Genomic DNA, 12397 nt, shown 5'->3' on the forward strand with positions numbered 1-12397 from the left:
TGTATTTTGTTAAATCTTATCATATCTTGAGGTTTCCTAAATCCTAACACAATTAATATTTTACAAAACAAATCATAAATTTAAATTTTTGTAATTCTATTGTATAGTGTTTTTATACGAAGTATATTGGCACAATAATATTGTAGTTTGTTTTATTTGAAGAAGAAAAAGAATTATTATATAACTATGACGATAGGATATTCAACCATTTTGACACATACATATTGTAAATCAGTATAAATCAATGACTTAACTAGTCGTTTTTCGGATTTGTACTATTGAGCTTGGGGCTTAAGGCAATAAGGCATGTTACAACTAAGTTATGAAGCTTGGGGATTAAGGCATAAACAGGTACAGGTAAGTTACGAGGCTCACGGCATAAACTGGAAAATTACGAGGCTAAGATAAACAGGAGAGCCTAAAAGGCTAAAAGCATAAGCAAGTAAAGAAGCAACAATATAATGAACCGTGTCCATAAAACATTAAAATAAAATAGATAAACTAATATTTCTATAATTGACTAAATTGACTAGTGTTTGCATGTAGCTAATGGCTTCTCATTACGGTGTATTATATCATAAAAATATTTCTCCTTTCGTCTCTTAATGGCTATTCACTTTATTAGAGAAAGTGCAAAAACATAAATAAAATTCGTAACAATATTTAGAAAATGACGAATTTCATTGGCTGTTTATTTCTAAGATGTTCTTTTCACCATATATTTCGCCTGATGCTAACTTCTCTCCACCTTTTAACATAAGTTCTTGCTCAGCTTTCAACTTCTCTTCTTTCTTTGACTTCTCAAGGTAAACAACCAATTTCTTCAAACAATCCTCGGCAGTAGTAGCCTTGACTGATCTAGGCATAATATTTTCGGCTACGTCAGCTGGTGTAACATCTATTTCCTCCAGCAACCTCCCAATGGTTTCGAACAAAGGATGTGATTCAAGTCGTAGATAGTTCTTAGCCAACATCTTGAATGCTTCATATCGACAGTAAGACAACTCGATATGCAAGTCCATTCTACCAGGCCGAATTAGAGCAGGATCGAGTTTGTCAACATGGTTAGTCGTAAACACGATGATCCTCTCTTCTCCACAAGCTGACCAAATTCCATCAATAAAGTTTAATAAACCAGACAAAGTTACATCACTTCCTTCCTTCTTTTTGTCTTTTGCTTCTTTTTCTCCTACAGTTTTATCCTTCAAAGGGTCTTTTTGGCCGGCCTTTTCTTCATCCCCTTCTTTTTTCTCTGTTCTTTGTCCTGTCAACTCCAATGAACAATCTATATCTTCGATCAGAATGATGGACTTACAAGTCGTTTCGATTAGTAGCCTTCTCAATTGCTTGTTATTCTTAACCGCTGTCAATTCAAGATCGTAGATGTCGTAGTCTAGGAGATTAGCCATGGCTGCTACTAGTGTTGATTTTCCTGTTCCAGGGGGACCATATAGAAGGTAACCCCGTTTCCATGGCTTTCCAATTTGCGTGTAGTAGTCTTTCGCACCCTTAAACCATTGTAAGTCCTCGAGGATCATTTGTTTCTTAGCCTCCTCCATTGCCAACATCCCAAATCTTGCAGGGTGTTTGAAATCAATGCAATTATCCCACATTTCTCCATCATCTCCATTTGTGTATAGTTTTCGCTTCTTGTTTCGATTTGTAATTGCTTCACCCTCCTCGAAAACATATGGTAAGTACTTGTCTAGAATAAATTTTCTGTGTTTGGCATGAAACACCAATGTGTAGTGTCTGTTTGAATGCACAAGTAACACAAAATTGTTAGTAAAACAATCTATCAAGTCATAAACTCTGTTTGAAAGTTTTAATCACTTAAATGATGTACTACAATCATGAGAGTTCTTAAAAAACTTATTCTTCTAGTTGATTAGATTACTCACATGTAGTGACAAAAATTTCCATGTTCTCAAGACTAGGTTAGTTGATCATCCGTTTATATTATGAACATTGTCCAAACAAGTAAACAACTAATCTAACAAGATCCTGTTTTCCAAAGAATTTAGCCTGCTAATTTTGGCCAAATTGACACACCAATAAATTTTCTTATAAAAAAACCAAAATTTGATTTTCGTCAACCACTGATAGAACAGGATGCTAAAGAACAGTATAAATTATCAGTTGCAATAGAAAACCACAAAATAAACCACAACTCGATCTGTTTCATTTTACACCAGATTTAACCAATTTTTGTTAGAACTTTTTTGTCACAGAGTAAAAAGAAAGAAAGTAAAATGAAACAGAGCAATATTGCATAAGAAAGTATATTCTTAAGAATTTATGCGGTGTATATCATAAAATTTTGACTAATAATTAAATTAGAACTTAAAAAGAAATGAAAGAAGTGAACCTTAATTCATTGGAGTTTCGGTAGTAAGAGATGACTGGTTGTTCAACGTGTTGTTTGACAAAAGACCACCACACTTGAACACCATTATAGTTATCCATTATCTCTTCATTATCTCCCAATTTTATCAACAAACTCTTGGCACCTTCATCATAATTAGCGTTCATGCTTTTAGCTTCTGTTGAAGATTTATCACCGAGGTAGCTTTGGATCGCGTCGTAAGCCTCGTTTCGATTGAATCGATTCGAGTACTCATCGAAGGTGATATCGAGGTAAGGGGAGAAGAAACTAGCCAATTTTTGAGTATAACGAGAAGTGAAATACTCAATGGCTTCATGTATTTTGGGAGGGAGGTAATGCCGGTAGATTGTCCAAATGAACATCAAACCAGCTATGTTGGAGCCAAACTGTGATGAAAACATTTCCATCTTTGATTATGAGTCGGGATTAACTCTTGTATGGGACGTTCTCACAATTCTAAAATAATTTTTATAGAGGCGTTAGTGTGATGGAGCTAAATATATATGTTGAGTATGAATGTGGAAGGGTCAAGTTCATATTTTTCTAATTTGGAAGGAGAATGTTTAGAAAAAGACTGTGGGGCGGACTTTTTAAGGGGTTTATCCCTTTAATATCATTATACATTAACCTTCTTTAGACCTATTTTCGCAGTTTTTTGGTCTAGTATGTATGGATCACATACCTGAAATTGAAGGATAAGAGTAGTAATTTATTATTACTTTGAAGTATCACAATTGGAAGGAATTGACGGTGAGACATCTAGGTTACAAGGTAAGATGAATCTCTAACCAACTATATTGACTAAGGGGCTCTTCATTTCAGCTTAATTTCAGTTCAACTTTAATCAATTCAGTTCAGTTCCAATCAGTTCAGTTCAGCTCCTAATTTCCTTCTCTCATAAAATATTCATTTCAGCTCAGTTCAGTTCAGTTCAGCTCCAATCAGTTCAGTTCATTTCAGCTCAGTTCAGTAAATATAAGCAGACTCTAAATCAAAAAGTAAAAATTAGCTGGAAAAAAGGTACCTCTAATGATAAATCTCGTTAATTTACACATAATGATACGAGTAAAAGGAATTTTTATATTACACGATTATATATTTTGTTACTACGATGTTATTTATATATTGGTACAATTGTACAATGATTCAAAATTACAAAATATGAGTATATAATTTTGATAATTTATTTATTTGAATATTGTAAGATAGAAGAAAATATAACAATGATTAATAAAAAAAAAAAAAGGAAAAAAAAGAAAATATAACAATGACAGTTGGATGGATTTTTACATCTTTTTTTAGTTTAATCACGAAAATACGACTTGTTTTGTGAATATTGTCTATCATTGTACACCAATTAGTTGTTCTTCGGATATGTACAATGAAGCTTGGGGCTTAAGGCATAAACAGGCATGTAAAGAAGCAACAACGAACCGTCCAAAAAATATTAAAAATACTCCATCCGTATTTTTGTAAGTGACACTTTTCTTAAACGGCCGTTTTTTTTAAGTGACACACTTCATCTTTTAGAAATTCCTTATATTTTAATAATATAGGTTCACCCCACTATCTCTTACTTTATCATTTCTCACTCCTTTCATGGTCCCCACTTCTTCTCACATTCTTTTACTTTATCATTTCTCACTCCTCCAACCTACCCCACTAACATCTTACATTATTAAAGTCAATAAAATCTCTTAAAATTACGTGTCGGTCAAAGTGTGTCACTTAAAAAAACACGGAGGGAGTAGTTAAACTAATATTCCTATAATTGACTTAAATTGACTAGTGTTTAGTATTTGTCTTTATGCAAAAGACGTGCGAAAAAACGAATATAAAGCAATAACTAACGAAGTATCGTGGGTGCTTCCTCATGGAAATCTATCACGAGTTATTATTATCAAAAAGAAAGTGCGTTACATCTTACATGTGGCTTCATTACAATGATCAAGAAATTACCATGTGCTATAGAAATTTTAAAGTGTTAATACAGGGGTGTGTGTCAGTGTAAGTGCGGTTAGCTATTAGCAATACTCGATAATATCCGAGCTACACACTAGTTTAATATTAGATGTATGATGATTTCATTTCTAACAAAAAAAAAAAAATGCAAATTAGGGGATAGAGGGAGGCTATTAACCCTTCCCTCACCTCACTGTAGTATAGCTAGCCTCTTAATTAAGATTGAGTTCACTCGTACGTGAAGGCTGAGATACCAATATGATAGGACCCTTCAACTTATTTAGTTTACAACAAAAAAGTGTTATAAATTCATTAGGTGCAAGATATTAATTCTCAATGAATTAATTTTTTTTTAAAGAAAATAGCAAAGGCGAATGAAGATTCAAGCTTGTTTAAATACAATTTTAGGAAGTGAAGGGAAGGGGTAGGGAGGGGAGTGAAAAAGAAACTCTTCATGTTTGGAAGGGCATTAGTAAATATTGATAGCTCACTTTAAAGGGAGTCATATCACCGACTATTTATATAAGAATAAGGTTCATAGCATATTATAGTTTTAAGATAGGCATTAGAGTAGCTGACTAACTTTCGGAATTCAAGTGTGAGGTCAGGGGGTCTAATCTCACTAATCTCAATTGTAATTATCATATGACTTTAACTAATGGAAAAAAAAAAAGTTGTTTATGCAAAAGTTTATTTACGAAGTACTTGTTACATTTGATTTGATTTTACCACTGTATGTTTTCTATAGTAATTGATTATCAAATCAACTTGATGATTACATGATTTTTGTTCACTACTTAAATTAATACAATTGATTTACTCATAATAAATCTATGTTAAATTCTCACATGTTTTTCTTTTCACCAGATATTTCCCCCAATGCTTGACTTCTCTTCACCTTTCAACACAAGTTCTTGCTTAGATTTCAACTTCTTTGCTTGCTTTGCCTTCTCAAGGTAAACAACTAATTTCTTTAAACAATCCTCAGCAGTAGTAGTCTTGATTGATCTAGGCATAATATTTTCGGCTACATCGGCTGGTGTAACATCTATTTCCTCCAGCAATGTCCCAATGGTTTCGAATAAAGGATGTGATTCAAGCTGTAAATAATTCTTAGCCAACATCTTAAATGCTTCATATCGACAGTAAGACAACTCGATATGCAAGTCCATTCTACCAGGCCGAATTAGAGCAGGATCGAGTTTGTCCACATGATTAGTCGTAAACACGATGATCCTCTCTTCTCCACAAGCTGACCAAATTCCATCAATGAAGTTTAGTAAACCAGACAAAGTTACCTCACTTCCTTTCTTCTTTTTGTCTTTCACTTCTTTTTCTCCTGCAGGTTTATCCTTCAAAGGGTCTTTTTCGCCGGCCTTTTCTTCATCTCCTTCTTTTTTCTCTGTTCTTTGTCCTGTCAAGTCCAATGAACAATCTATATCTTCAATCAGAATGATGGACTTACAAGTTGTTTCGATTAATAGGCTTCTCAGTTGCTTGTTATTTTTAACTGATGTCAATTCAAGATCGTAGATGTCGTAGTCTAGGAGATTAGCCATGGCTGCTACTAGTGTTGATTTTCCTGTTCCAGGGGGACCATATAGAAGGTAACCCCGCTTCCATGGCTTTCCAATTTGCGCGTAGTAGTCTTTCGCGCCCTTGAACCATTGTAAGTCCTCGAGGATCATCTGTTTCTTATCCTCCTCCATTGCCAACATCCCGAATTTTGCAGGGTGTTTGAAATCAATGTAGTTAAGCCACATGTCATCATCATCATTTGTATACAGCTTTCGCCTCCTGTTTCGATTTGTTATTGCCTCGCCTTCCTCTAGAACATATGGTAGATACTTGTCCATTATAAACTTTCTGTGCTTGGCATGAAACACCAATGTGTAGTGTCTGTTTGAATTCACAACATTTGTTAGTAAAATAATGAAGTCATAAGCTCTGTTTTAAACTTTATATCTCTTGAACGACTTGATAAATTTTTTCAAAAATTTTAAATCTTACTAGGCTAGTGATTAGAATATTAGATCACTCATGTTTCCAAAATAAATAAATAAAAATAAATGAAAGAATATTATATCACACATGACTTGATAAATAATTTTAGGACAGATTTATATTACTCTATCAAATATATTTCGTACTTCCTCCATCCCTTAATTGAATTCCTACTTTTAGCATTTATTCCTCACATAATAGAGAGAAGTAGGAATCTGATTAATGAACGGAGAAAGTATGACAAAGTATTGTGTAGAACGGACTCACGTGATTCCGGTCATACAAACAGAAAAAAAAAATTTGTTAATTGTCAGAAATTAGATATATAATGGTCAGATATTAAGTTATAAATATCAGACATTAGATTAAAAGTGTTAGAAATGAGATAATAATGGTCAGATATTAGATTATAATTATCAGGTATTAATTATAAATGTTAGAAATTAGATTATAATAATCAGATATTAGATTATAATTATTAGATACTCCCTCCGTTTTATAATGTTAGTCTCATATACTATTTTGGGCGTTTCAAAAAGATATACCCATATTGAATATATTTCATTTATAACTTGATTTTTTTTGGAATTAATAAGTTGTGGATTGATGACATGACTCTAAGTAAGGAAATATTTACCTTAAATTATGCAATTATTACTTATGTTTTCCTAATAAAAAAATTAAATAAGGTAAACTAATTATGAATTATGGTGTACTTTAATGTTAGATTCCAAATATATTTCTTTTCTTATTTTATGTGATTGATTCCATATGGGACTAACATTATGAAATAGAGGGAGTATTAGATTAAAAGTGTCAGAAATTAGATTATTATTACAGTAAGATATTACTTTATAAGTATCAAATAGTAGACAACATTAACCGGATGTTAGACAATCCCAACAATCAGATCCCTGTTCTTCTTCTGCTCCTCAATCAGACCCCTCCCCTTTTCTTCTTCTTGCTCCATCTACCATCATCAACAATCATCGTACCGTTGGTCTTCATCATATCTCACGGTTATCAATCTCCAGTCATAACAAACAGAGGCAGCAAACAGCAACACACCAAAAAAAAAAAAAAAAAAAAAGACTAAAAACTCAACTGAAGAACAACAAACATTAACAACGATTTCTGGGACAATTGAGCTTGAAATTGGCAGAATCATCGTCTTCTTGATGTTGTTAGTGGGTTGAAGGATCGACGAGGAATCTAAGCTTCGTGCGATTGCGATTCTTGATTTTGCGTTTTTGATTCATGTGGGTGTTGTTGTAGTCTTGGTGTTTGTGGTTTATGCTGTGGTTGTTTCTAGAAGATTTGGGGGGGGGGTCTTATAAGGTCTTGCTTATTGCTGCGCCGGGGGATGGGAGGGGGAGGGTGGTCGTTGGCCGCCGACAAGTGGCTAAGTAGTGGCAGTGGTAGTGGGTAGGGGATGGGTGTGTGTATTATAAACCGGACTCACGTAAAACGGTATCACGCAAAACCTTCTCAAAATGTATATATTTTAACGACTAGTATATAAAGTTTGACGACTAGTATATAAAGTTAATAATAAATAGATTAGAAAATTATAAAGTATGATATTATGAAAGTTAACCAAACAAATAATCTAACTAGAACCCACAAGGCAATACTATCTTTAATTTTGATGTTAGAAATTTGTCACTCGAACAAGTGATGGACCGCTATCCGGTATGATCCATACTAAGGGACGAAAACAGTATAAAAATCAATAATAATAGTATAAAATTAATAATAACAGTATAATACAAAAATACTCTCTTTTCTTTTTCCCTCTTTTTTCATTGAAAATCTCGCTAGAATAATAACAGTATAGAATAAAAAATAACAGTATAAAATCAACAATAACAGTATATTTATCAATAATAACAGTATAAACAATAACAAAAAAAGTACTTGGTATGGACCATACCTGATAGTGGGCTATAGTTACTCCTAGAACAAACCGAAACAATGACATTGATGTTGCTTTTAATTTAAATCTTAAATCAGTTTTAATTTCACTAAAGGATGAAAATATTTTACTCCCTCCGTCCCCTATTGATAGTCCCTTATGCACATTTTTCACAGGAATTAATAAACACAAATAAGAATAGTAAAAGTACATTGAAAAAGTAAATTGACATTGGATATACAAAAAAGTAGAGAGAGAAAGTAATAAAAGTACATGGGAAAACAAAATGTACATGGAAAATTTAAATTTGAACAAATATTATTGCAAATTGGAGGGAATTTTGGTAAAAAATTAATATTAATAATTGTTGGATAAAGCAAATGAGGTAAATATTTTGGAATTAAAATTTGCCCATAAAAGACTATTATTTAGGGACGGAGGGAGTAATATTTTCCCCTAATTTCCCAAAGTGTTTAACCAATCAACTCAAGCTGAAATGGCAACTGTGGGGGTATTGGCAGTGTAAAGCAACTCTTTATAAAATAAAACCAAAACTTTTTGATATACTTCAACCATTGGATGGAAATGGGATGACAAAAAAGATATTAAAATGATTGGTTCATTGGTTTGGTTGCAATAAAAAAGCAACAAAATAAACTACTCCCTCAACTTTTTGGTCAAAATAGGAAGCAAAATGAAGCTGAGAAATGTTGCTAAAAAAATAAATGAAAAATTGTCGAGAATTACCCACCTAATAGGTCATTTTCTCAACAATTACTCGCTAAATTTTTTTATCAAAAATCTATCCACTAAATTTAAAAAGTTTGAATAGTACTACCTATTTTGGTTTTCCGGCAACAAAATTTGACAAGTGTGGCCGAATTTTATTTTTTTTCCTCCAAATTTAAGCCTAAACCTCGTATATAACAACCAATCTAATCTCCTTTATAACGACTCACCTAAAAACACAAAATTTTCAATATTTCCCCAATTAAAGAGGGCGAAAGTAATTATGATTTTAATTAAGAAATATGTAATGTTTCTAAATTGATGTTAAATTCACTTGTTTTGGCTTCTTAATTGAGTGATTCATTATTTCGTGTTTAAATTTTGAAAGTAAAAACAAAAGTGAGCCCCACTCGTCGGATTTTGTTGTCGAAAAATCAAAATGGACAGTGATAGTCAAATTTTTTAAATTTAGTGGGTAGTTTTTATAAATTTTTTTTTAAATGATTAGTTGTTGACAAAATGACTTATTAAACGAATAGTTCCTAACAATTTTTCAAAAAAAAAAGGTACTCCATACATTTTTAACTCTGAAGACACAAATTAAATAAAACAGAGATGTTAATTAATTAAATTAATGTATATATCATGAATTGTTCCCTCAAAAAAAAAAAAATGAACTTGAAAAAAAGGGAAAGATCTGAACCTTTTTTCATTGGAGTTTCTGAAGAAAGAGATAGCTGCTTGTTCAACATGTTGTTTGACAAAAGACCACCAAACTTGAACACCTTTATACTCATCCATGATCTCCTCATTATTTCCCAATTTTATCAACAAACTCTTGGCACCTTCATCATAATCAGCGTTCATACTTTTAGCTTCTGTCGAAGATTTGTCGCCGAGGTAGCTTTGGATCGCGTCGTAGGCCTCGTTTCGATTGAATCGATTCGAGTACTCATCGAAGGTGATATCGAGGTAAGGGGAGAAGTAGCTAGCCAATTTATGAGTATAGCGGGAAGTGAAATACTCAATAGCTTCATGTAATTTGGGAGGGAGGTAATGCCGGTATATTGTCCAAATGAACATTAGACCGGCGAGGCCAGAGCCAAATTGTGATGAAAACATTTCCATATTTGATTACAAGTCGAGTAACTCTTGTATGAGACGTTCTCCTAAATTTTATAATATGATATCTATAGAATTTGTATTTTTTAGAGTGATGGAGCTAGCCAAATACGAAGTATATAAAGAGTTGCGTGTTGCAGTAGGATTATGGAAGAGGCAACTTCATTTCCCTATTTTAATTGTAAAAAGAATGTTTAGAAAAAGACCGTGTGGGGTTTGGATGGACTTTTAAGAGGTTCATTCAAATAATCTAATTGATATACATTTGATGATACGAGTACAAAATAAATAAATATTACTCTTACATCTCTAAATTATGAATTTTTAAAGTTAAATTTGAAAAGCATTAATTTAACCTTAAACTAATGTGTGTGGTCCGGACAATGTCCCACATTGCTAGTTTGTACATGTTTAATTTGCTAATCAAATTCGACTGGTTAGATATTAAGACATGTTGGTTTTGAGTTTAAGTCTTGCTGTAAACATTTTTTAGTTGTCAACTCAAATAATGGAAACAAATAGTATAATAAGGCACAAATTAACTTATTTAAGTTAACTATAATTTTATTGGATAAAAAAACACAATTAATAAATGGCCAAGATGGTAAAACTCTTAACTTAAGACTTGTTAATATATAAGTATAGATATGCAAAGGACAGTGTATATGATTAGATATTAATACGAAGTAAAAAAATGTAAACAAATTGATACTCTGTACTCCGTATATTATAAAGCTTTGTTTTAATACCTTATTTTAATACTCTCTCCGTTCCTTATTGATAATCCCTTATGGCTAAATTTTTGTCTCAAAATATTCATCCCATTTGTATTTCCCATTTCTCAACAACTAATAATATTACTCCAGTTTTTTACCAAAATTTCCTCTAATTCGCAATAATATTTGTGCAAATTTAATTTTTCATGTAAACTTTGTTTTTTATGTACTTTTATCAATTTCTCTCTTAACTTTTTTGCATATTCAATGTAAATTTATTAATTCACGTGAAAATTGTCCATAAGGGACGGAGAGAGTATTTATTTAACAATATATTTTATAATAAAATTTGGTTCTAATTTGTTACTAAAAAACTAGTATTGACCCAATTACAATAGTTGGATAGCCATTATATTTCTAAAAAAAAAACTAATATTGGATTTGTACTGTTTATAAATAGCGAAAAAAATTAAAAAGGTCGACTATTTTAGGATAAAAGGAGTATAAGTTTATTACTTACAAGTATTTTATAACTATGATGTTATGGAGTAGTTCGTATGATATAATTTTTGGACTATGTTTTATTTGAAGAGAGAGTTATGACCATGACGTATTGAAGATAAGATTTAACCATTTAGACAGGGCTAAAATTTCTACTTTAATTACCAAAATGCATTTATTTAGTTGTTTATGAGTCCTGTAAAAGTGTTGGTCAATTACATCGACTAGTCGGATTTTGGATTTGTACAATGAAGCTTGGGGTTTATGACAAAAACAGGGAAGTAAGGGAGCAACAACGAACCATCTAAGTAATAAAATAAGAAAAAGTAACATTTATAAATTGACTAAGTTGACTAATGTTTAGTATTTGTCTTTGATTCTTTGTGCAAACGACGTGTGAAAATAAGAATACAAAACAAGAACGAAGAATCGTGGAGACTTCCTCACGAAAATCATGTGGTATCAGTGAATAGGAAAAGTTAAGAGCGGTACATGTGGCTACTTAAAGGGTTTATTTTGATTTACTGAATTGAGCTGAATTGCATGAAGTGAAGTGAACTGATTGGAACTGAATTGAACTGATTGGAGCTAAACTGAAATAAATTATTTATGAGAGAAGGAAATTAGGAATTGAACTGAAGTGAAATGAATAGTTTATGAGAAATGAACTGAAGTGAACCGATTGAAGTTGAACTGAACTACACTGAACTGAAATTAAACTGAAGAGAATAGGCTCTAAGAAAGTAAAAAATAATAGAGTGTTATTGAAATTAATTGTGGATTTTTAGAGCATGAACATGGAGGTATATTATGCCACAAAATTGGTCCCATAAAAATGTACACTATAAAGTATAAACTACAAGTAGTTTTCTATCATAGGGTCTATTTTCTTCAGCTTAATTTCAGTTCAATTCAGTTCAGTTCAGTTCAGTTTCCAATTTCTTTCTCTCATAAACAATTCAGTTCAGCTCAGCTCAGTTCAGTAAACCAGAACAGGCCCTTAATTGGCTCATTTTACTAAGGCTCGAGAGAAATAGTAGATGTGATAGGCTATTTGATACA

General features: G+C 32.0%; 2 protein-coding genes across 2 annotated transcripts; both read right to left on the minus strand.

The window, feature by feature from the left end:
• Nucleotides 1–476: 476 nt before the first annotated feature.
• LOC145584795 (AAA-ATPase At3g28510-like) lies at nucleotides 477–2839 on the minus strand. The gene is made up of 2 exons (XM_081641585.1): nucleotides 2369–2839; nucleotides 477–1752 (listed from the first exon to the last, which is right to left on the minus strand). The coding sequence occupies exons 1-2, from the start codon at nucleotides 2791–2793 to the stop codon at nucleotides 681–683; spliced, it is 1497 nt and encodes a 498-aa protein (XP_081497711.1). The 5' UTR covers nucleotides 2794–2839; the 3' UTR covers nucleotides 477–680.
• Nucleotides 2840–5007: 2168 nt separating this feature from the next.
• On the minus strand, nucleotides 5008–10211 carry LOC145584796 (AAA-ATPase ASD, mitochondrial-like). The gene is made up of 2 exons (XM_081641586.1): nucleotides 9700–10211; nucleotides 5008–6247 (listed from the first exon to the last, which is right to left on the minus strand). The coding sequence occupies exons 1-2, from the start codon at nucleotides 10122–10124 to the stop codon at nucleotides 5209–5211; spliced, it is 1464 nt and encodes a 487-aa protein (XP_081497712.1). The 5' UTR covers nucleotides 10125–10211; the 3' UTR covers nucleotides 5008–5208.
• Nucleotides 10212–12397: the final 2186 nt, after the last annotated feature.

This window comes from Chenopodium album, chromosome 16 (genome assembly GCF_948465745.1).
Source record: "Chenopodium album chromosome 16, dcCheAlbu1.1, whole genome shotgun sequence".
In the NCBI taxonomy this organism is placed as follows: domain Eukaryota; kingdom Viridiplantae; phylum Streptophyta; class Magnoliopsida; order Caryophyllales; family Amaranthaceae; genus Chenopodium; species Chenopodium album.